General features: G+C 46.9%; 1 protein-coding gene across 2 annotated transcripts; it reads right to left on the bottom strand.

Moving 5' to 3' along the window:
- Positions 1 to 1,496: 1,496 nt before the first annotated feature.
- Positions 1,497 to 23,414, bottom strand: FBXO31 (F-box protein 31). 2 transcript variants are annotated; one of them, XM_082062331.1, is made up of 10 exons: positions 22,981 to 23,414; positions 15,691 to 15,762; positions 13,446 to 13,532; positions 9,114 to 9,190; positions 7,633 to 7,800; positions 6,873 to 6,947; positions 5,444 to 5,553; positions 4,601 to 4,754; positions 3,699 to 4,060; positions 1,497 to 2,561 (listed from the first exon to the last, which is right to left on the bottom strand). In XM_082062331.1, exons 1-10 carry the CDS (start codon positions 23,360 to 23,362, stop codon positions 2,339 to 2,341), a joined length of 1,710 nt encoding a protein of 569 aa, XP_081918457.1. In that variant the 5' UTR covers positions 23,363 to 23,414; the 3' UTR covers positions 1,497 to 2,338. The 2 variants fall into 2 exon arrangements, with proteins under 2 accessions (XP_081918457.1, XP_081918458.1); XM_082062332.1 differs by lacking the exon at positions 13,446 to 13,532.
- Between the last annotated feature and the right edge of the window lie 469 nt (positions 23,415 to 23,883).

Raw genomic sequence — 23,883 nt, 5'->3', positions numbered from 1 at the left:
CTCAGCCTGAACCTGTGACAATAAACACCCAACAGGTCCTGAATTTAAGCCACAGGTCACAACTACTACAAGCATTTTATGACACAGCAGTGGAACGTACCTACAACGCCTTTACACACTCAGCCAGTCCAACACAGCAGGTTGGAGCTGGTGTCTGCACCGTTTCCCCAAAAATAAGACCTACCCCCAAAATAAGCCCTAGCGTGATTTTTCAGGATGCTGAAAATATAAGCCCTACTCCAAAAATAAGCCCTAGTTACAGTTCATAAAAAGAGTCAATTTAAATAGCATCCAGGCAGCTATACATGTAAAAAAGTAATAGATTTTGGAGTAAAAATTAATATAAGATCTTGTCTTATTTTCAGGCAAACAGGGTACTTAGGAGACAGTGACTTGGGTCTCAGGCCAAGTGCTTTTCATGCATTCAATACACTCTGGATTTTCAATCTTACTTTAAAGACAAAAAGCAAAAACTATTAAGTTGGTTACGTAAAAGGTCAGGGTTTGTATTTTTGGGGGGTGAGCAAGGACAAGGAAGGAAGGAGGAATTTGCAGTCAGAGCCATGGATCCATTTGCAGCTGAAGTGAAGCTGGTTTTAAGTACAAGCGACTGAACCGGCTGCCCAAGGGGACCTCCTGCATCCCTTCAGCTTGTTAGTGAAGACACAAAGCAGCCAACGCATCGGCCGCACCAGCCTGACAGCAAACTCAAGATAAACTGGCCACCCAGATGCTGAACAGACTCCGAATGTCTTTGAGAAATCTGCATCAAGCTGGAAACCTCCATCTGCGAGATTAAGCACATGTTTTCCTTCTGTCCACAGCTGCAGAAAAAGGCCAAAATGCCTGATTTTAGCTCCGGCTCGTCTCTCTGGGCACACAGCGAGGCTGAGCTGCTCCCCTTCCTCTGTGCCAGCCCTGAGCGATGGGGCGAGATCCAGGTCAACTCTTCCCTCTGCTGATGCCACAAGGAACAGCTCTGACAGGCTGCTCAGAAGCAACCTGCTTTTTACAGCTAATTCACCAGAATGGTAATAGCACTTCAGATCCACACCTCTAACACTGAGACAGGTTTTCAACTACTGACAAAGCCGTAGGAAACAAAGAAAGAAGTGCCCCAAATCACCTTCAAATTCCCAGAGGTTTGTAAAACCCTCTGCAAAGAGACAGGAATTAATCCTGTGAGTGACGTGACCTTCTGCTCAAAGTCTCTGCTGGAGACTCTGTTCTCACACAGCTTGAGAGAACAACTCGAGAGCCAGAAATGGCAAAAAGCCCTTGTGAGAGTGAGAAGAAAAGCTGTTCACAGTCAGTGAAACGGGGCGGGGACAAACTTCTCCATAGAAGGGGCCTGAAACCTCCCAGCACAACACACGTACAGACACATTTATAAACCAAAACCTGCAGTAGATGTAAAGGAAGAGTTTTGATAGACACTGATCCAGCTAGTAGCAGGAAAAGAAACCTGGAGTTTATCAACACAGCCAGAGAGCAACTGCAACAAAGGACATCTTTTATTTGTAACCAAGAGCTTCCTTCAAACACCTCTTTTCTCTTCACACAAGGATCCCCATCATCTCTTCCTACACAGGATTAATAACAGGCACAGATGCAAACGCTGATGGTTTATGGCACAACTCACAGTACTCAGCTCCTATAATAAATAATCATCTCCCCTACACTCAGGGAAACACCCAGACCTGGAGCCCCGGGGACAACACATCCAACAAGCTCCAGAAGCTGGGACAACACAACACACACCGTCCCTTCCAGCGGGGAATCCTCCCCTTGCTGCCAAAACCAGAGAAAGGTTTCTGGAGAGGAGGACATGCCTTGTCACTGCTGATGCAATTCAGCATTAAGCAGAAAAATCTGCAGCGAGGAGACCATAAAAGGTTTTAGGAGGGTAAAGCAAGTCTAGATCGGTCTAGAGCATGAGTTCCTTCCACAAAGAAGAGCTCTGTCCATAGGGCTCGTGGACACCCAGTCAATCAGACATTCTTCCCATCCAGCTCTGACCTTGAGTTATTTTTGTTCCAATCCATTTCTTTTTGCAATATAAAGGTTTATTTCCTCCTCTGCAGGATCCCTTCAGCTACACAAAGCAATGTTACAGTCCAGGTAACAAGGACTGCTAGGGAGCAGTGTGGGGTGGCAGGGAGGAAAGGGCAGTTATGGGTATTTTAACTGGGATGTGTACATTTTGGGGTAAAAAGGCTTTATTAAAAGTGCATGCTTTTATTCAGAGGTACCGAGAGCAAGGAATCCCCAGCCCAGCCCTGGCTGGGGAGTGCAGCAGCCTTTGCAACCCCTACCCCTGTCCATCCACAACCACCCGTCAAGAAAACAGTGACTGAATGTTCTTCAGCATTTCGTCAAAAGCCTCACGGGAAGGTGCTTCGGCGTTCTGGAAGGAGACCTTGATCCGGCTGTAGAGGCTGAAGGATTTCAGCTCCAGCCAGATGAATCCAAAGCGATCGTCATCGAAGAGAACGAAAACGCCGGGTGTTCGCTCAGGGCTGGTGAAGCCGTGGCCAGCAATAAGCCCCGTCCCATAAAAACTGCAAGGACAGAGGAATAGCAAGAAAAAAAAAAAAATATGTGAGAAGAGCCATAAGTACCCCATATTCAATTAAATAAATAAAAATAAACACAAAACTGTGATCAAGACATCGTCAAACGCAGTGCCAGGTGCTACAGAATGGGGAGTTTTACATTCAGTCACTTCTTATCACACAGCGCAAAACACTGTTGATACCATTTTAAGAAAATAAACTCTCCATTGCTGTTGGGAGCTATTTTGGCTGTTCTAATTAGCACCTGCACACCAAGGCTGATTTTTTTTTTTCTGTAATTCAGCCCAGTAATCCCTCTGAGATTTACTTCTGCAACTCAAGGATCAACCAATCCTCACAGAAGAGGGTGACCAGAGGGGCAGACCTTGTGACAAAACCATGGGGAAGGGAAAGAAAAATCTTAAAAAAAAAAAAAAAAAAAAAAAAAAAAAAAAAAAGGAAAAATCCAACCGGAGCTGGGGAGGAGACCTCCAAGCAAGCAGCAGGTGGAGCAGGGTTTTATTCAAACATAACTTGGCTGCGACAGCGGGAGCCTTGTGGGATTAACCAGCTATTGGAAGGTTTTTTCCGAAGCACAGATGTTTGGCTGAAGGTCACCTGGCCGAGCCTCAGCTTTTGGGCTCTTTTTCCACACTTTGTCTATTACGCTGCTTCGTTGGCTCCTGGTCTCATTCAACACAGCTCTCTGTGTACTTGCACCTACTGCTCAGGGTGCTCAGCACCCTCCAGAGCTGGTCCCAGGGCCGGGGGGGGTGGGACAGAGCAGAGTGTTCCCATAGCCAGGGAACACAAATGACACACAAAGAAATGGCTTAAACAGATCTTCAAGTGTACCAGCTGGGAAACAAAACACACAAAAAAAGGAGGGGGTAGATACAGGAGAGGCGTTAGCTTCAGGAGTAACAGGATAAAATCTAGCAAGGAAGCAGGATGGCAGATGACAGTACGGTAAGAAAGAGAGGAAGCAAACAAAAACGTGGGAGACAGCAGCAGAAAATCTGAGCGCAAGGAGATCCACATGCAGGGAAAGAATAAGAAATCCAGAACATGTCTCAAAGACCCCCCCTTCTGTTTCAAAAGCAGCTGGCACGACCAGGCTATAAAACCATTAGTCCTCATTACCAAATTCGGCAGGTCCGGGGATAGTCCTTATTCCTCGATATGACTCCCATGGGCAGCACAAAGGGCTGGGAAGCTGGTGCCTTGTCCTGGGGCATCCCCTCCGCCCCAGCCGCAGTCCCTTCCCCGTCAGCACCTTCTCCCGGGGATTTGGTGGCAGCCTGAGAGGAAGCGTGGGGGGAGCGGTCCCCCTCGTCCTGTCGCTGTTCCTCCTCCTGCTCCTCCCGGCGCACCTGCTCCTGCACCTCCAGGACGATGCGCGAGAGCTCACTGAAATCGCGAAGGTTCTCGACATCGGGAAGCTGCAGAGGATGCGCCAGGTCGATCTCTACAGTCTGCTGCCCAGCTGGGATGTTGGGATCTCCCTACAGATGGGAAGCAACAGACCTGTATCTTTCCCACATCCATCATCACCAAAAAAAACCCTTCAGACCTTGTTCTTTGTTCCCTGAGCTGTCTGTGTCACCTCTGCTTCCCTGCTCCCAGAAAGAGAATTTTAAATCAAAGGCTACGAGCTGGGATGTACTTGCAAGTGCAAAAGTCAAAGGTGCAACTGCATTTTCTCAGAATCCCTGCCTGCAGAGGGAGGAGCTCACTAGCCTGGCGTCAGTGGTACCTGCTCCTCAGACACAGGCGAGTGATCTCCAGTGACCTGCTACCAGCTGCTCACAGAAAGCGGCTGGAAGGGGGGGAAAAAAAGGAAGGGGAGCCAGAAGGCTTTGCAGAGCAGGTTCTAGCTACTCTGCATGTGTTAAGATTCACTCGATGGCACTAATCCCCATGAAGAACAGGGTTTGGAACCGCAACAATTGACTGCCTCCCAGACAGAGGTCTCCCCTATGAATCCACAGGACTGAGAAGAGAATACTCTAACAAGCACCTGAGAGAAATGAAAACACACTCACAGTGATTTTAGTCCCCTTCGCTTTCTTTCCGTGAAAGCTTAACATGACAATCTCCAGCCCATGGCTCCCATACGTTCCCTTGAAGAGACCTGGCTTTATAAGGTCATCGGGGCTGCTGGGAGGGAGGTAGATGCGTCGGTATGTCAAGCAGTTGCTGTGCAAATAAATTGAAGGAAAAGAAAAAAAAAAGGTTAGAGAGGTCAAGAGAATCCCTCAACATGAGGAACATGTTTTTATGTCTGCTCCCCTGGGCAGCTCTGGGCCGTCATCAAACTTAACTGATTTTTAGACCTATGCAAACACTCCCTCCACCAATCCTTGTCAGCGCCCCAGGAAGCTCCTGCAGCAAGGCCACAATAAACCTTCTCATTCCTTGGGACTTCCAGAGAACCTAAGAGTGAAGCACATCTAAACATCTGTTACAGCAAGGTGGCTGCTACTAGACATTTAGAGTGATGGTTAAAAAAAAACACGAATTCTCAGGGACTGTGAACTACACTACAAAGCATATTGCTTACTAATATGGAAAATAAGCAGATAGCTCCCTGGGATCATGGTTATTAGCTCTGTCTTCAAATTAAACATAGTTAAATGACTCAAAACCATCTTACTGTGCATAGTTATTGTAAGGAACATGAAACCTTATTATTACTGTTGTCATTACATCTCTCTGCTCAACTGGAAGCACTGTGCTCCACTGTATCTTTGCACAGAGCCTGTGGAGACAGAACATTCCTCTGGCTGCTGAAGCCCGTTGCAAGCATCCCATCTCCAGAACAAATGATCCAATGTGCTCCTGAAGTTGCAGCAACCTCAATAATCAGAAAAAGCTGATGCCCTTACTCATATTGGCTGGTGTAGATGAACTTCATCAAGATGAGCTCCTGCATGTGCTCATGGAAGATGTCTTCCAGGGTCCGACCCCATTCTTCCCTTAGCCACGTCCGGAATTCCTGCAGGAGAAGAGAAAAAGGGGAAAATGAAAACATTTCATTTGCAACAGCGACATATCCCAACATGATTTTGCTTTGTTAGTACGAATCACCGGCAGAGCCACCAAGAGGGCAAATGCTCCGCCAAAAACAGAGGAACAAGCACATGCTGCTACAGAGCTGGCTTGGAAATACGCTTAACAAATAGTGATAATGGTAACTGCCCCTACACTGGCCAGACTCCACACAATAAATGTGCTTCCCTTCAAATAAATCACAAGTGGAACCAATATCCCACCTCAGAATAAAAGCACAAGCATCACTTATTACTGCAAAGTAGCAAATCTACTTCTTTACTTTGCAGTACCTCATCTGTGTGCCCACAAGCCGAGTCCTGTGCCCTGTCCTGGCATGTTAAACACACAAGGGGATGCTTTTGAAAGGTGCTGAAGACTCAGGAGGTTAAATCCTGCTGATTTAATCCTGATGCATCTCAATCCAAAAGGTGCTTTGAAAACATCTCATGAAGTTCCCCGACACCAGCCCTGACAAGTTAATTCCCTACTACGAGTTAGCATGATAACAGCTTACACTAAGATAGCAGCCTACCAAGTGATATTCCAAACCTGGTTTCTTTATCTTCTAAAGCCAGATCCTCCAATTACCATAACGCCACACACACTTAACGCAGTGCTTTGGAAGTATTCAAGCATTTCTCATCTGCTACAGAACCACAAAACACTTAACTAAACCTTTCACCCAGCTGTTTCCCATTAGTAGACAGACATTTTAAAGCATTTGTTAGAAGCAGCTGAGGTATCAGATTTGTCACGTTCAACCAGCTGGTAGCAAACACCACTACCTGGAGCAGGTATTAGCTGAAGGTTTTCATCCTGACATTTATACCCGCACCTTAAAAAACGTAGTTTGAGTTGGGAATCTGCCTTGCTGGGTATAGCTGACACAGAATAAACAACCAAATGAAGCTTTTAATCCCTCGACCAAGACAACAAGCAGAAGAAAGGTGCCCCACTGACAAGCAAGTATTCAAATGCAGCTGGTACTCTATTAGGCCTGTGGCTGAAAGATCTTAATGATACAGACAGCAGTGATCAGTGTGTGGCAAGTGCTGCATGGAGTACAATGCATGTTGCTGTTTTTCCTTGGACAGGTCTGCTACCAAACACAAACGTTATCACAGATACACAGAAATCAGAAGGCAGAACAGCACTTCTCAGACCCAACATCAGCTAAGAGCTGAGGTAAGATGGCAACGCTTTACCTTCTGAAAAGGGATGTCCAAGCAGCCTTAATGCAGACTCCTGGCAAAGCACTCTTACCTCCTGCCGTCCCCCTGACATCCGATGGTGATCTGTCTGGTTGCATTTCGTGGAGAACTCATCCTTCTTCACAATCTGTAGTTACCATGGAGGAGAAATTAACAGGTTACAGACCTGATTAGAGATGCCTAGGATGATGTAACCAGAACTGCTTAAATGCTTAACACAAGTGTTACTGAATCTGCTGCAACAGAGAAATCATTAAGTGATGCTGAGCGCATCAGCTACAGAATAGAGAAATAAAAGCAATCAAACTGCACTGCATTCTAATGAAAGATACTCATTTTAAGTTGTTTCTCTGTTTGAGCTTCCTTTTACAGAGAAAAGGAAACAACCTCTTGGGAAGCTTTTCAAAGCATCCCATGTACTGAATGGATGTCACATCATCTTCTCAAGGTCTGATCTGAGAGAGCTGCAAACAGAACAAGTCCGTGTGTCTGAACATTCACCAGCTGCACAAGGCCATTTTGTGTACCATTTGCTCCAGCCTGTACAAATACTGGTGCTCTCACCCTGTTCCAGTCCAACAGAAGACAGTGTAACAGCCTTGCTGTGCTATTGCCAGTGAATAAATATGGAGTGGGGAGCACTCCACACAACTCAGACACATAATGAGCATAACGCTGGCATTCATGCACACAACAAGGTGGTGAAAGCCACATCCTTTAAATAAAATTCTCATGCAGCTTTTTGATAAATCCATTTCCAGAGCCAACGTGCACACACATCACACCCAGGGCAGGTGTTGAAAGGAGCTCACCTGGATGTGGCCGTTGTGAGGGCCCTTGTGACCATACATACACTCGACCGTTGCACATTTCCTCTCCATGAGGTGAATCCTGAAGAGAGGTTTGAATCTCATGGGATCATCAACATGAGGGTCATGCGGTGGCAGGTACATCCAGCCGATGATGAACAAACCATCTACCTGCAGTGGGATGGGAGAGAAAGCTCCCGAGATCAGCCTTCACACCTTCTGTTGCATTTGCAGCAAACAGCTCCCAGGACTATTCTGCAAAAGGGCAGGAGCTGTGGAACAGCTTGCTGCATTTCCAAACTGCTTTCTAGCAATTAAACCAGACCATATGCACTCACAGCACACCCCTGGTGAAGAGGGAGATGGTTTCTTTACGAGGCTTTCTGCACCACTGGAAAATGATCAGGCCTTTATTACCACAAACGACTTTGTGACGGATGCTTGGTGCACAGGATCCAGAGGGAGAGACCGCGCTGAAGAGACCGCACAGCCAGTCAAACTCTAATTGCTTTGAGAGCTCATGCTGGCAGATACTCCAATAGACCAATTCTGCTTCTCATGATTATCCGTGCCTTTTGCACAAGGAATTATTTGGCTCTATTACTCACAGACAGCACAGGAAGCAACAATCTCCTCTGCTGAGAGGTCCAAGTGCCAGCCCTGTTCCTGCACGCCTAACACAATCCTTCTCCCTCAAGATCTGCAATTCCAGAAAAAGGATATTTTCTAAACAGAGAGATCTGAGGCAAAAGCAGAGCAGCGCCAGAAGCACGCTTGTCTTTATAAGGTCACAATATCACATAAGTATTGGCACACTTGGATGCACTCTTATACCAGCTCATGGAACAGAATCTTGCAAAACCCAAAGGCCTCATGATTTGTTCCGCTTCAACCTGTCAGTTATTGAACCTCAGTGCAAAGAACAACAGCTTCAGGCAAACTTCTGGTCCAGCTCTCAGGAACACTGAGTTAAGCGTTGTTCATTAACTGCTCTCCCCAGCAGCACAAGAGCCTCCAAATTCCACATTTTTTGCACCACTATCCGTGTCTGATGCATTAGTCTTAGACACAGCTGGTGAAAAGTATCACAAACCACAGGAAGGAGAGATGTGTGAACTCTGGTGCAAGACCCTTTGAAAAACACTCAGCTGCAGGCCAAGATAAAGCAGAAAGAGAGGGGCCAGTGCTGAAACCACCGCTGTACTCACTGCACGAGGAACAGACTCCTGTGCCAGCCACTGGAATATCAGCATTAAATTCTAAACCAAGCCTTTCCATGAAACATTGTTCATGTTTTCCGTGTGCTCCTGGGGCTGAAAAACAAAAGGACTGCCTGCAGAAAGGTGGTGATGATGAAAAGACTCAAGAAGCAACCTCTGGGTCCCAATCGTTTGAGGGTTGACCGTTCAGGCTTCTCCATCACATGGAGGTGACAACCAGGTTTAGAAATATTCAAAAGCCCGCAGAACGAGGTACTCACTCACCACCACGTTCAGCAGTCCCCCGTAGGGCCCGATGTCCGGCTGCCACAGCCCCAGGATGTGCCGGTATCGGTGCAGCACTAGGGAACAGCAAGACACCAAAGTGAGCACATCGAACCAAGGAATGGGAGTTTGGGGAAAAGAAATCAAAAAGGAAGACTCTAGCAGACTGTACACAATGCTGAACAATACCAGCCACAACTGCTTTTATTAAGGAAAACTGGTTACACCCAACGGCAGCCAGGCTGAGCTGAAGCCTCCGACCACCCCGCACACATTTATGTTGTTCTCCAATGCAGGAGTTACTTTCCAGGGCTTTATAGAATCACACACCTCACCGGGAATTACCAGAAAACTTTTGTAACATGGTCCTGCTAATGCAAATCACATGATATACACAGAGCTAAAACAAAATAAAGTATTTGCCATCTTCAGCTACCAAAAAATGTACTTATGCCTCAGGCTGCAAAGCAACATAAAATAAGGAAGGGCACAAAAGCAGTAAGAAACAGGGAAATTTGGCTATTTTGTAAGAATCTCCCCTCCTTGTGTAGACAAATTTGTCCCCAGAGTAAAGTGTCCTTAAAAACAGCCACCGAGAGAGCATAGGCAAAGCGCACAGACCACGCCAGCTCAGATCTGCTGACAGACCAGCTCAGTAACAGCCTTAAAAATTCCAAGTAAGCGGCTACATTTCAGCAGTATCCCAAAACCTGCTTCCAAGTCCCTCTCCAAGCCCACTGCAGCAGGTGAGGCTTCCCTGTTTCTCATCGCAGAGCTGGGTGCACTGTCAATCGCACCAAATCCGAAAGGCAAGTAGGAACATTTCCAGCAAGCAGGAGAAAATGCCTGTTACAGAATGATCTTAACAAACCTTCTCTCTTGCCTCCAACCTGTACACATTCAGCCATGAATTCTGTCCATACAGTTTCCTAACACGACCAGTTACCTTCACATGATGACGTTACACACAATGTGGCATTTTGGGTGGGAAGAATGGGATGCAGATTATTTCTACGATAGCAAGATGACACTACACTTGCCTTACAACGACGGTCATGGCCATCTCAGAAGGCCACAGAACTGGCTTGAATAATGTTTTTTTGCTTTGCATCAATTTCTAGGAAGAATTGTGTTTCAGTGCAGCTGTTACAACATCTTTGTTTCATTAACTACTAAGATAGCAAGAACCATAGGACTGGTTTTATTACACCCAAGCAAAGAACTTCCACAGAGGTTTAAGAGAGCAGGGAGGGTTGTCTGGAGCTGCTGCCAACTGGCCTGGAGGAGCCTTTTCCCTGTGCAATAAACAATTTCAGATTGATGGACTGGTTTCACCCAGTGAACCGAGTGCAGCACAAACAGCACTAAGGCAAGGAAGCAAATCACATTCCCAGTCTTCTCGTCTCAGCGTGGTAATTACATATTAATAAATGGTACGTGCATAAGCCACTCCACCCGCCACAATCTGCCTTCCACGCTGTCTGGCATGGAGCTGATAAAACTCAGCTTTTTTTATTTTTAGGATAGAGAACTTGATGCAAAGCTACCCAAGAGCAATGAGGATGTCCTTCTTTCTCCCCAGCTCCTGTTTGAAGCACTTGGAGAGCTGTAGCTACAATCAATGGACTTTTCAACAGCAGGGAAAGTGTCTACTGGACAAGGCGAGCCCTTCCCCTCCAAGCAGCTTATTGAGGGCAGGTTCTGTGCTCACTTTGAGCAAACAGCTGCAGCTCAGTTCACCAAGAGCCGTGGCTGAGTCACACACACAACCTGCTTCACCACCCAGAAACCTGGGGCTGCAAAGGAGGGAGGAGGCCAAAAAAAATTCCATTTACCTCCAGACGAATCCTACCCACTGGAGAGAAGCTTCTGTGCTGGGCTTGCACCACTGCTGCAGGCAGCTCTTCTTATTTAATTTTATAAAACCCCAGCTGTTTGGCACCAAAGAAGGCTCCAGATGATCTGATCCAGCAGCACATCCAGCCCCACAGCAGGGACACCTTAATGGACACATCATCTCCCTCGGTGCTGTGGACTCCATCTCCTCCTGTGCTTTTCCTAAAGAAGTTACCAGGGAAAACGCTGGTAATTGGCCAAAGGCCCAAAAGAGTCTGAAAGCAAAATCACAGGTCCTTTTTCAGGCCTGGGGTGCCTCTGGGCTCCAGTGAGGAGTGCTATTCATTGCAGGGAAAATGTGATGAACTCCAGCTCTGGCTCTCCCTGGCAGAAGACAGGATGGATCAAACATTTGTTTCCCTCGCTATTCCTTGAAAGAAAACAGCACTTGGGTATTTCTTGATGTTTTCCTTCGCTAGGCACACTGCCTGTTTTCCCCAGTCCTGCAGAAGCCTATCTGAATTTCTGAGCCCACGTCCTGCCAAATGGAGCAAAAATACATCCAGTGGATGCCTCAGTACAACCCCCACCCAGCCTGAGTGTTCCCCACATCGCCCCAAACAGCCCTGCATGCTCTTCACATGGAAAGGCGGCTCGAATCCAGCTGGAGATGGGTTAGGAAAAGCAGTGAATGCCCATGCTCCCACCAACAAAAAGCTGCCTGGGGAAGGTTTAATGTCTGCACTCTCTGTCCGAGTCAGACACGGGATAAAGAAGTGACACTGAGCAAATGCACAGCAGTTCAAGCAACATCACAGCGCTGGCACCCACAGACACCACAGAGACAAGTTACAACTCCAGAATGGGATATTAAAACAGGAGGAGAGCAGATGCCTTCAGATGTTGCTGTTTTAACTAAACCTTATTTCGTTACCTGCATCCAGAGAAATGCAAAAACATAACATGGGACTTCTCAGTGAAATCTGCATCCTCCAAAGCAGAGGTGGCTCGCTTTGAGTGGAAAAGACCTGAACCACTGCAACTCTCTTAGACCATCAGGATGCAGCAAGGTATTTATAAGGAAAAATGAGCTGGAACAACGTAAACAGTTGGTGCCCTCCAGCTGGTGATAACTGATCTGCGAGTGGGAATTAAAACCCCAGGGAAAGTGATCTGAGCTGACCTGGCTAACGCTGCACAAATGTGAATTAGGGAGCGCTCACATGGTAAATCCTGGCCACACAGTCTTAATACACAGGAAGGGAAAAGGGGGAAATGGGCAATTGCATCTTAAATCACATTGGTTTAATGCAACATGTCCCTAGAGAAAAGGGGCGTGAGACATCAGAGGTTTGGGGCTGCAGCTAAGGAATTAGTAACTGGGGGAACGGCACAAAGTGCCATTTCAGAGGCACCACAAACAGCACGTTTGGAGCAAACACATAGGTAGCAACTTGTAAATGAATCCCTCACCCTCCGGGGCAGCTTGGAGGCGTCTCTCCTTCTCACTCAGCTCCAGAACAAGGCTGGTGTTGACAGGCAGGACTAAAACTTTTTACTGATTCCAGTTTAACATTGCTGCTGCTTGTCTGGCACAATTTCCATCAAATACATCATCTCTGCATGGTCCATGCTCGATTGCTTTCTTTAGCACAGGTAAGTCTGCAGCACCCACTCCACCCATTAGTGTATGTGAAAAACTACATTGCCAAGCACCAGTGAGTTAGTAACTCGAGCCTGCAAAACTCTGCAGACTCAAAGGAGTGTTAGACACAGCTCAACGACCCCTCCAAATATCAAGCAGTACCAGCTGCCTTAACTGATGTAAACTAAGCAGTACTTCCCCCAGCTCCTGCAGAACAGTAAGCGTTAGACTCCAATGTTTTACGATTCTTCCCTCAACACAACATGGGGAGGGAAAGAACAGTTTATTCAGAGCAGCTTCTTGACTGAGGAAGGGAAATCACAATCTCTGAAACTCCATCAGAATGTTTCCTAGAGAGGGAGGTGGTGGTGAAAAGGATTCACTGTACATGGAGGGAATTAGTATGGGAACCCTCAGCATTTCTAAATGCAGCTTATCTGGATCAAGACAAAGCTTTTTGCTAGACCAGGAGACCAGGGTGTATTTAAATTTACTTTTGGGAGTCCTCACCAGTGTATCTGAGTACTTCACTCTAAGAGAGGAGCAATCCATGAAGAGCAGAGCAAGTGCTCCACTATGGTGAACAGAAACCCTCCTTTTTGAACCCGATCAGGACAATTTTCTAACTCAATGCACTTCAAAAAGAGACCAACATACCTCCCTGCCTGCCCTACTCACACTGTCACTATAAAGGGTCAGAACACTCTACTACTGCTCAACAGAAAGAACCAGCACCCTCCGCACTGTCCCAAGGTCCACCCCAAAATAATTTGCTTCAAGCCACGTCACACTCCATGCAGCATCTCGTGTGTGCTCAGTGCGGGAAGCATCAACCAGCAGGAGGTACGTACGGCAGGTGTAAACATCTCTGTACTCCATGTGCTCGTAGTCGGGAAGGATTTTCATAAAACGCCCCGACTTCACTCGTGGGTTTATACCTGAACAGACACAGCAGGGTAAGTACCAGCGAACTCTGCTCCAGCATGTAACAGAACGATGAATCTGGACCAACCACACAGGAAAGTCAAATTCTTTCGACTTGACTCCCAGTTGTGCTGCACCATTTGTTTCCATCAGCCCCAGTCTCAGGTCAGCAGGATTACTCACACAGAACTTGGCATGTTCAAGATTCCCACAAACAATATTTACAAATTTCATAGTGAATTCAAAGCGTAATTAGAGTCCCCCTCAAACTCCGTAGCGCAGCTGTAACGAGTACTGCTGTCTCAAGAAGGCCGCTTAAGCCAAGGAACTACCTGGACAGTAGCCCAAGTCTTTTTTCACTTTATGAAGCAGAAAGTTTCACAGGTTCACAGTTTGCAGAAGTTCAGCTAAGCAAATTTATACTAAGCAATTCTATTTTAGCAGTTTCTAAACAAGTTCTACAAAAAGTAGTATACAAAATAATTCACTAAGCTAAGGCAGCCTATTCTCTAACAGATTAGTTATGCTTTCTTGCACTTAAGCTCGGTTCCCTGTTTCCCACACTACTTCTTACAGAAGCACATCCAGCAGACAAGAAAGTGCATGTATGTCCTGCCCATCGCCTCAAATTAACTCTTCTGCAATTGAAGAGGTTTATGGGACAGTAAAGACAATGGGGTTACACCTGCAGGAAACTGTTCCACTGTGTGTTTGCACAGGGCAAAACTGCTGAGTCTGAGCAGGAGAGCTGAGATGTTGCAGCCCTGAAAGCCAGAAACAGCTGTCAAGTATTTTGGCTTCAGAGAAACAGTTGCTAGTTGGGATTGCTGAATGGGTACACACACAGTCCTTATTCAGAAGTACAATAAAGTCTATCGGAGAGGTGGTTCTCACATGTCAAGTGTGACTCTTTGCCAATGGGTGCTGCAGCTTCAGAAGATACTTTGGTGCAGCAGAAAACTGGAAACGTACATGTAAGACAGACCTATTGAAGGGTATTAAATCAACAAACTGCATTAGAGCCTGGAAATCCCCCAACCTGAAAACAGGCAGGAGCTGGGAGAGTATTTAGTGAAGTACCACGCAGGCTTATGTTCTTCTCAGTCTTCCCTGGGTGACTGCTCACAGCCACAGCTGGGAGATACAGCCTTGGGCTAGAGAGGCCACTGTTCTGAGCCACTAAAGCCATTTCTATATATAATGTGTATTAAAAAAGCACTAAATATCACTTTAATATATCTGAACCACAGAACTACTGTAGTGAAAAAGACTACAGGTGATGAAGAGATGTCCTGCTGTCACTTAAGACTGACAACGCAGAATTAAAATCCAATACGGTATATACAGGATGGCTATTACCACACCAGTGTCACACAGACACTGGACCGAATGGGAAATCAGGGAGGGCCCAAGTGCTAATGAGACTTCTCTGGGGACATCAAAGTGCTGGCTCAGCATCACTCAACCTTCCCACCCGGGAAAGCCAGGCAGTCCCAGTCCAAGTGCACAAATCAGTAAAGAGGGACACTAGGTGATGAAATGATCTTCTGTGGATGCTCAGCAAGATGGGATTAAAACCCTTCTACCTGTTCTTTCCAGCACTAAGATCAATGCTTGAGGTCATCATTGCTTCAGGGTTCAGCAAATACAGTACATTTAGAAGCTGAGCCAGATTTGGGGTCTGCAAAACCTACAGAGGCCTCAAGCGCTGCATGTTAAATCTTGTTTTTTATCCTAAGGACCATGAGAAACTCCTTTGCAAAATTTGGGAACTGGGACAACACAGCCTGGCAGTGCTGGTACAGGAGGTCCTGGGGGCTTCGTGAGGCTCTCGAGTGACCAGCTCAACTTCTGCTTCAGTTAATTCCTTAGCAAGATGTAAAAATGGCAAAACAGGAAAGGATGAAAACCCCTCAGTACACCTTTTATAAACTTAAACTACATGGTCTTTTGCTACCAAAGGATTTGGGGGCATAGACATCCCAAATCTCGGCATCTGCTTAATACAAATAAAAGCCCAAACACGTCAGCTTCACAGATGAAACCCCTGCCATCAGAATGGAAGTCTGAGTAACTTATACTGCCAGAGTTTAATAAATATTCAATCTGCATACGCTTTCAAAATTGGTACTAAGCAAGGACACACAGATCTGTATCAGCTTTAGCACTTACGTTTGGCATAAACATCTCGACAGGACACTCCTGTGATCTCCAACTTCCGCAAGTTTTCACAGAGTCCATATTCTGCAATGACAGAGACAAAAATGTCAAATCTGGCACAAATGTGTTTGCTGCCCATGATCTTGGTATCTACTGTTTGAGTAAAAATGAGATCTCATTAAGTGCATTCTTGTATATTGCCACATTAGTCCGAGAATCTTATTGCTGCTTTGAAAACAAAAACTAGATGTATTTCACTGCAGTTTGGGAAATCGAACATATTTTACAAGCAACAAACACACCATAAGGAACACGCAAACACAGCAAAGTTACAGCTGCTTGCATCTAGACCAGAAACAGTGTGAAATGTGGAAGACGCACTCATTCCAGCTGGGACTGTACGCCCGTTTAGATCAAATCATGACTGTGTGTAGTAATTATCTACTCCCACTGAGGTATCCAGCAGGGAAAACTGCTTATTAGGATCCTAAAGGAAAGGTCACAGGCTTTAAAAAGAATGAAATGGAGACATAAAACAGGCATCAGCACGTACAAATATGGTTACACTTGAAAGCAGATCAGATTGAGATGGGTCTGTTGTACGCTCAGACGCCTTTGATTGCTTACAGAACACTCTGAAAACAAAGCAATCCGGAGATCTTCAAGGCAGCTTTGAAGCAGAAAATGAGATTCTCTCATTTCATTTCCAGGAAGTCAATGCCAAACTTCTAAGAAAAAGAAAAGCAAGTCCTAACATATCAGTGCAAGAAATCCTTAGAAGAGCAGAGGGAGGAAATGGGAGGAGGGAGATCCCCCCAAAAGATCATCAGCAACCAAAACCACCCTGCTGCAGTGACCCTGTTAGATCTCAGCATGGAAAACGGCCCTCCTTGACATCAGAGACGTCTACATCACAGATCAAACACCAGCCTGCCTTAGCAACACCAAAGACCTGCCAGATGTTTGTTGCAAAAGTGTGTCTGTGAAGAGCCTCACCAAATCATTAAATAGGAAACTTCTCCTCAGTCGAACTTCCTTGAATTAACAATGTACTGTTGCTGCCAAATGGTAATACTGCTACCTAATGCTGGTAACCTGCTGCAAACCCTGAATTCATTTCTCATATGAGAAAAGCAGGAGCTTCCCTGAATGAATTCAACCTCGTCCCGTCTATAAATACGCTTGTGGTACATGAAGATAAAGCACGCACAAAGTTGAATGTCAGCCGTCCACAGGGAAAACACGTTCTGCAGAACATTGCTTGCGGTAAACAGCAGGTTCAGAAAGGGTGAGAGTGGGCAGAAGGTACAACAAACATGCTGCCCTTCATTAAAAGATGCAGTCGTTGGTGTCCATGTCCCTGCTGGCAGAGGAAGCTCCAAGCGTTATCAAACACGAGCTGGGCTGAGGAAGCACAATTAGCTGAGAAGACAGATGAAGCTGCAGGAAAGCACATCCAGCACCAACAAGATATTCAGCACTGGGCTGTGGATTAGTGAAACCAGAGCTCTGCCAGGGGTTGGACATTCAGAGCCACCCCCCACGTCACCCCATGTCCACCTCTCCTGCCAGGGGCTCCTTGGTGTGTGCTCAGTAATTCCAAAGGGACAGAGGGAACTGTACATTTTCTTGGAAAGTTGGGGACCTTTGTAAGATGACAGAAGCAGCACAGTCACAGCCTGCTGTAAGGAAACACCCAAATCTTTCCATATAAATAAACCCTCACCTGGCCACGGGATCAGTAAGAGGCACAGCAGGCACTGCAGCCACATTAGATTTGGTGTCAGTGAAAATATTTATCCCGCATCAGAAAGGGAGGAGACACGCAGAGCATCCTGCCCACACGGCATTTCTCCAGGTGGCTCTCTAGCACAGTGACATCCTTTTTTTCCTCCAGAAGGTGCCAATTTTTCATAAAGCGCTAGATCCATAAATCATTTCAAGCGCAGTCCCACAACAGAGCCAATGCCAGCAGGTGTTATCTTGAATAATATCTCAAAACAAGAGGGTGGGGTGGGAAGTGATTGGATGTTAAAGCTCCACCCCAGATTCATGCAATTGCCCTTGATAACCTGTGGTGACACTTTTTGAAAGCCAAACCACTACTAAAGGTGCATTTCCTAAGTTGGGTAGTTCAAATGTTTCTGGGGAAAAATTCTCCCAAGTAATAGCAATCTCCTTAAAAAAAAAAAAAAAAAAGGCAAAATTTTAGAATTTTGATAATTGCTACACACTATTTGACATAAGATAGCCAAGGCTTATAAGAAAGTATTATCAAGAAAGAAAATAATCTCATTTTAGTGTGCTCTGACACTCATTTTACAGCCAGTCCTTACCCTGTTTCATTCAGCAAACAACTACAAAGAGTCAAAACCCCAGTGCGATGGTTTAACTCTGGGTAACTGAATCATGTAAAAGTAATCATGTAAAAGTTCTTTTGACCCCTGAGCTGGCACCACAATGGCACTTGATGGGAAAAAAAAACACAGTCTCTTGTCTCACAGTGCCCACAAAACCTCCAAATATCATAAGCAAGAGAGCTCACCATCTCTTTTTAATCCAGAAGAGGGACATAAAATTAACAGTAAGTAGAGCTTCAAGACAGTTACAGAAAAATAAAGCTGACAAGGTTTTCTTTACACAGAATAGAAAGCCTTTTCCAGGAAAGCTTTGAAGGGCTCAAGCTTCCTGGGAAATTCCACCTCAGTGCGATTAAGTCTATTTTAAGGAAACATATCTCAGCACAACAGCTCAGTGAGTCAAGTATTTTAAGGAGTTAATAGTCACAGAAATCCACACACGAAATTTATACCGTTAGAAAATGGCTACTTAATCCTGCTTCAAAAGCAAGGATGGAAATTGGGTTTAAAGTCCTTACTTGACCAGCTGGAAAGACTGTTTTATTAGGTTTATAAGGAGCGCTTGAAAAGATTTACCAAACACACAGCGACACGGTGCTGTTTCCATGGTCACATGCACTGGACTTTAAAGGACTTGGAAAGGCAATTTCCATTTATTATCAACTGCACAAATACTTTGCAAGTGCTCTCACCACGTGCTTTTCTAAGCCCCACATTCCCTTCTCCTTTCTACAAGGAGCCACCTCTCACATCTCCCTCTTTGCAGCCTACACAAGTTTAAAAAAAAAATAAATATATGAAAATAAATAAAACATAAAAAGCTCTTTAAACTCAGGTAGAGAAGAGCCCCTGTACCCATAAAAAAAAACCCAAATTACTGCTTTTTTGTTCCCAGCACAGCAATGCCAGTGAGCAGCTGGAGGCATCTGCAATTCAGAGGAAATTAGGATGTCTGGTCGAGCTTGACAGCACTACCCTTGCTAAAATTCCATCAAGTCCTCCAATTATTCCCAGATGAATGCGTGTTTCCAAGGCTGTACACAAAACAGAATCAGAGAAACTTCCTGGATCATTTAGGACACTAAAAAAAATGGGAGATTCACAGGTTAGCATCTCTGAAATATCAGGTGGACAAGTTTGGAACCAGCTTCTTGTTTCCAGTGGTTGAACTACCAGATTAAAATGCACCAAATACTTTCCCAAACATTTCTCCCGGGGGGAGGCTTTGTTGTTACCACCGAGATATTTTGCAGCCATAAATAAGGAGCTCAGCAAAACGAGATTTGAGCTGCAACAAATGAAAGCTGTTGCAGAAACCCTAAAGCAAAAGATGGGCAGCTTCAGATCTCCAGCTTCCAAATAAATGTAAGGAAAATGCTCTGAAGGATGGTTGTGCTACTGAGCACCTGCCATTAGCAGCGAAAAACGGTCAGTGGCTTTTAGACGGCATCTTGATGAAGAATGCGGTCAGAGATGAAGAAAAGCCCTCTGTGTTTCACCAAAGAAACACACTGTATAATGGTTTAATCTCACATAAAGGCGGATTAGAGCCTTGCGGCTTATTAAAACCACTTTCTCGTTTATCAGGGTGCAGCACTACAAGGGATTGTTCCTGTGGTGGGAGCAGTTTGTACATCCCACGTGGATTCTCTGGAGTCCTGTAAGATCTGAACTCCACGCAAGTCTCACTGAGTGTACAAAGCAAATTTCCCACTCTTCTCCACCTCTTTCTATGAAACTTGCTGAAGATTTAGCTTCTGTAACACCTTGGCTGATATTTTTCAGCAGGTCCAAAAGCTATTGGAGGTTGTTTTCAAAACCAAAAGCCTTTTTATCCACATTCTAGACCTGCTTATTCTGAATTACGGGTCTGTTTCCACATGGTTTATTTTACAATGGAAGTGGCTGCTGTTTAGAATGGACTATCAGGTGTTAATCACAGTAGGTCAGATCACCAGCCAGGGTGAAACAGGCTTTAATTCTGCTCCCACCGCAGAGATCAGCAACCTCCTATTTATAGAAAACATGAAAGTAACTGCAATCCTGTTCTTGCCAAAGAAGCAATTCAGAGACATTGTTTACCCCAAACAATTGCAATGATAAAAGGACAACAGCCTAACGGCATGGCAGTTACACAACTGCTGCTGGTTCATCCCAGTGCCCTCCCAGTTCACAACCACCAGTAAAAGCCGCTTCACTTTCAGGACAACGAGCCCTCTGGATGGTTGTGCTGAACACAACATGTTCTCAAGACTATTCTAAAATTCAGTCCTCAGCACTCATCTGACATGGGCAACGTCCAGGCTTTTCCTGACATTCAGCGCTGCTCCAAGACCAAGGGAGAAAATTGCAAAAACAAAGCACTGCAACAATCAGCTACTCTCAGAGAAGAATTGCTCTGTTTAATTTCTTTGTCATTTTATGGCTGTGCTTTTTCGAGAAGACAAACAGTTTTGAATACGCACCTGACACAAACTTCAAGTTTACCAGTTACTTCCTCAAAGAGCTCAGCTCTGGAACGTGATCAGTAGGTTTCAGAGTGAACAAGCCACCAACACAAGGAGTATGCTAGGAAAGGCACACACATTTGCCCTCTGTTTTTTAGGACACGCAGCATCACAACAAGACACATTACCATGTCATGCTTAAACTCAGGTAGACACAAATGCATGCTTAAGGACTGTCCTCAGCTGGAAAGTGGCTTGTTTTTGATAAGATAATAAAAAATAATTACATTTTATGTTTGACTATTATGCAGCGACTAATGTATGCCTATACAGAAATACAGCACCAGATAATCTAAATTTTATATGTGTATTTATCTACCTGATGTCCATATATGTGTTCAAGTAGTTTCACTCATAGTACAGTTATGCGCTCAAGTTTGAACACACTCAGCAGCTGAGCACGTGCAACACATCTCCGAAATGTCTGTAGAGCAACTAACTGCAAAGTCACTCCATAAAACGGTGTGTGCACAAATACACAAAGTTACGGTACTACCACAATGGGAATTGCTTACGCTGCTGTGCAGAGCAACGCAAAGCGCTATAAACCACACGAGTCGACATCAGGAATTGCTTGGAGAACCACAATGGGTTCAAAGATGCGGTAACAGCTTCAGAGATGAAGTTTTCCAGGCGGGAACCTGACCCTTACCTGTTCAGCACAGCCTGTGCCTTTGGTATAAGATCTACCCCAATCGCACCAGTTCTCCAGCAGTGGCTGGAGCAGATACATCAGGAAAACGTAAGAAAAGTGTGCAAGAAGAGAAAATTTGGGTTTATGCACCTCTCACCTTGTAGTTAGCTAAGGGCTCTAAGACAGGACTCAACGCTTTCCCTTCCTGTCTGGTTTAGTTTTAGCCACACAAACTCCACGGTTTCTTTAAACTTCAACTAAGCTTTTGAACACTGCTTTATCTACTGGCAACAAAATCCAAGGAGAAGTCAAGAATTTTAAAAATAAATTCATTTCCCATCAGGCCTAATTCAGCAGTTCCTTTACAAGACAACCTAGCCCATATTTAAAAATTATATACATTTCTATGTAAACTTTTTGCCAGGATCATAACCTACCAAAATAATTAACCGTTGAAGTTTTACAAACCATTCATGAAATACACAAACCTGCATAAGGACTCTGTCAGCAGAGGAGTATAAGGAAAGAACAAACAGAATTTTATTCGCCTACCTCCAAAAAAATAACGTTAAGTTATTGGGACAACAGGATCATCCCATGCTGAACTAAGAATGCTTTAGTGTAAATTTTCTATGTGCGGTCTTTGTACTGCCGAAGGGTTCTTGGATCGTGCTGATAAGGCATAAATTAATTCCTGCAATGTTTAATGCATCTGAACAGGTCCTGCTGCCTCTGGCCGGCAGCCACTCCGACATACCTAAATCCTTCATCCCAATGCCCTCGCTGGTATTAAAAACAGAAGACAAACAGGAACAAAATATACATGACTTCATGCGCTGGCAGCAGATGCACTTGGCAGGATCACACTATGAAGAGAGACGATGAAGCAGCAAGACAGCCGCTGGATTAACTAACAGGGGACAGAGAGCCCCACTGACAGAAGGAAAAAGAACAAGTAGCAAAAAGTAAGAACTGCAGCCTAACAGAACAGGGCCACAGCAACACAGGACTAAGGCACTGCTGAAAACAAACATCCCTGAGCCTTTGAATTACTGCAGCACAGCATCCCTGAAGCAGATGCTCCCCAGGTAGTGCACGTGTAAACGGGGGACCCTTCCGAACCTGTCCCTGTACTTTCTGTGATGGGACAGGAACAGATGACCTTACCCAGGCCTGTCCTCCTCTGCCTGCTCACCAGAGCCCAGCGAGCTCGGGCTTTACCTGCTGTGCCTCCAACCCCCCAGACCCCTTTTGTTCCCCAGTGCAGCCCCATTCTGCAGGGACTGACCATTCCCTGTCCTCGCTGCCCAGAACAGCCCATCCTGAAGATTCACCCAAGGACACCCCACACGGAGGCACCATCTCCCAGGGCCTGGTCCCATCCTATCCCCATTCCTCCCCTCCAGCTGCCACTCCGGGGAACAACCCCAGGTGATGCCCTTGGCTGGAGCCACTCACATGTCACCTCTTTTGCAGTAAATGCCACCACAAAGGGGCCGTGCCCCTGGGGGCCCGGGGTCTGCCCTCTTCTTCACCCACCCACCCACGCACGCACATGGAGCCCTGCGTGGACCCCTCACAGCCCCACAACCCGCACGCCCAGACCCCACGCCCCATCCCCTTCACGACCCACACCCCATCACCTCCCCACCCCCTCCGGGTCCTCCTGCATCCTCCAGCCCCCTGACCTTGCACCCCCGGCCCCATCTCCTCTCTGCATCCTGCAGGACTCCCGCCTTGCACCGCTCGGGGCCCCCTCCCCAGGGTGTTCCCGGCTCCCCCACCCCGGGGCAGGCGGTACCTTCGCGGCAGCGCCGCCGCCAAATCGTGTCGGTGCGAAGGATGCGGCGGAAGGTGGTGCAGACGCGGGCCAGGCTGGGCAGCTCGGTACCGGGCAGAGAGCCGAAGATCTGCACCAGGAGCTCGGGGGGCAGCTCTAGGAGGGACAACGGGGCCCGCCCGGCCGGGCCGGCCTCGGCGGGGTGCGGCACGGGCCGCCCGCCCTCGATGCGCTCCGCCGCCTCCTCATCCTCCGCGGCGCCGCCGCCGCCCGCCTCCTCGGGGTCAGTGTCGGTGTCGGGCTCGCTGTCGCCGGCAGCACCGCGCCGCTGCTCCCTCGCTGCCCCGCGCCGGCGGCAGCCGCGAGCCGAGCCCACCCCGCACAGCCGGGCGCACACCGCCATAACCGCGGCCGCTCTGCCCCACGGGCCGGTGCGCGGCGCCGTGCCGCGCCGCCGGGCGTGCCCACCGCGCGGCGAAGCCAATCAGCGCCGCCTCCGCGGCCTCGCCACGCCCCCCCGGCAACGAACGTTAGCCACACCCTCCCTCACACAACCGTCAGCGCGGTCGCCCCCTAGCGAGCAGGAGGACCCACGTGCCGGTGGAGAAGTGTCCGTGGCCGGTAACGGCGTGCGCTGCAGCGCTTTGCCGGGCCTGCGGGTCTCGTTCCCGCCGCCCCGGGCACGGCCCACCCGCTGCCATTCGGTTACAGAAACAAAAAAACATTCCTTGCGCTGGAAACCCTGCATGGTCGCGGGAGGGGGATAAAAGGAGGAAACCACTCTTGCCCCGTGTGAGGATCGAACTCACGACCTTCAGATTATGAGACTGACGCGCTACCTACTGCGCTAACGAGGCTCCTCGATAACAACACTCCCGCGCAGGCCCCTTCAGCGTGTGCGCGGCCGGGCCCCTGCGGCTCCGG

This window comes from Streptopelia decaocto (genome assembly GCF_964273445.1).
Source record: "Streptopelia decaocto genome assembly, chromosome: 11".
NCBI classification, from domain to species: domain Eukaryota; kingdom Metazoa; phylum Chordata; class Aves; order Columbiformes; family Columbidae; genus Streptopelia; species Streptopelia decaocto.
Note: the sequence above shows the minus strand (reverse complement) of the source record. Positions and strands in the feature narration are given on the sequence as shown.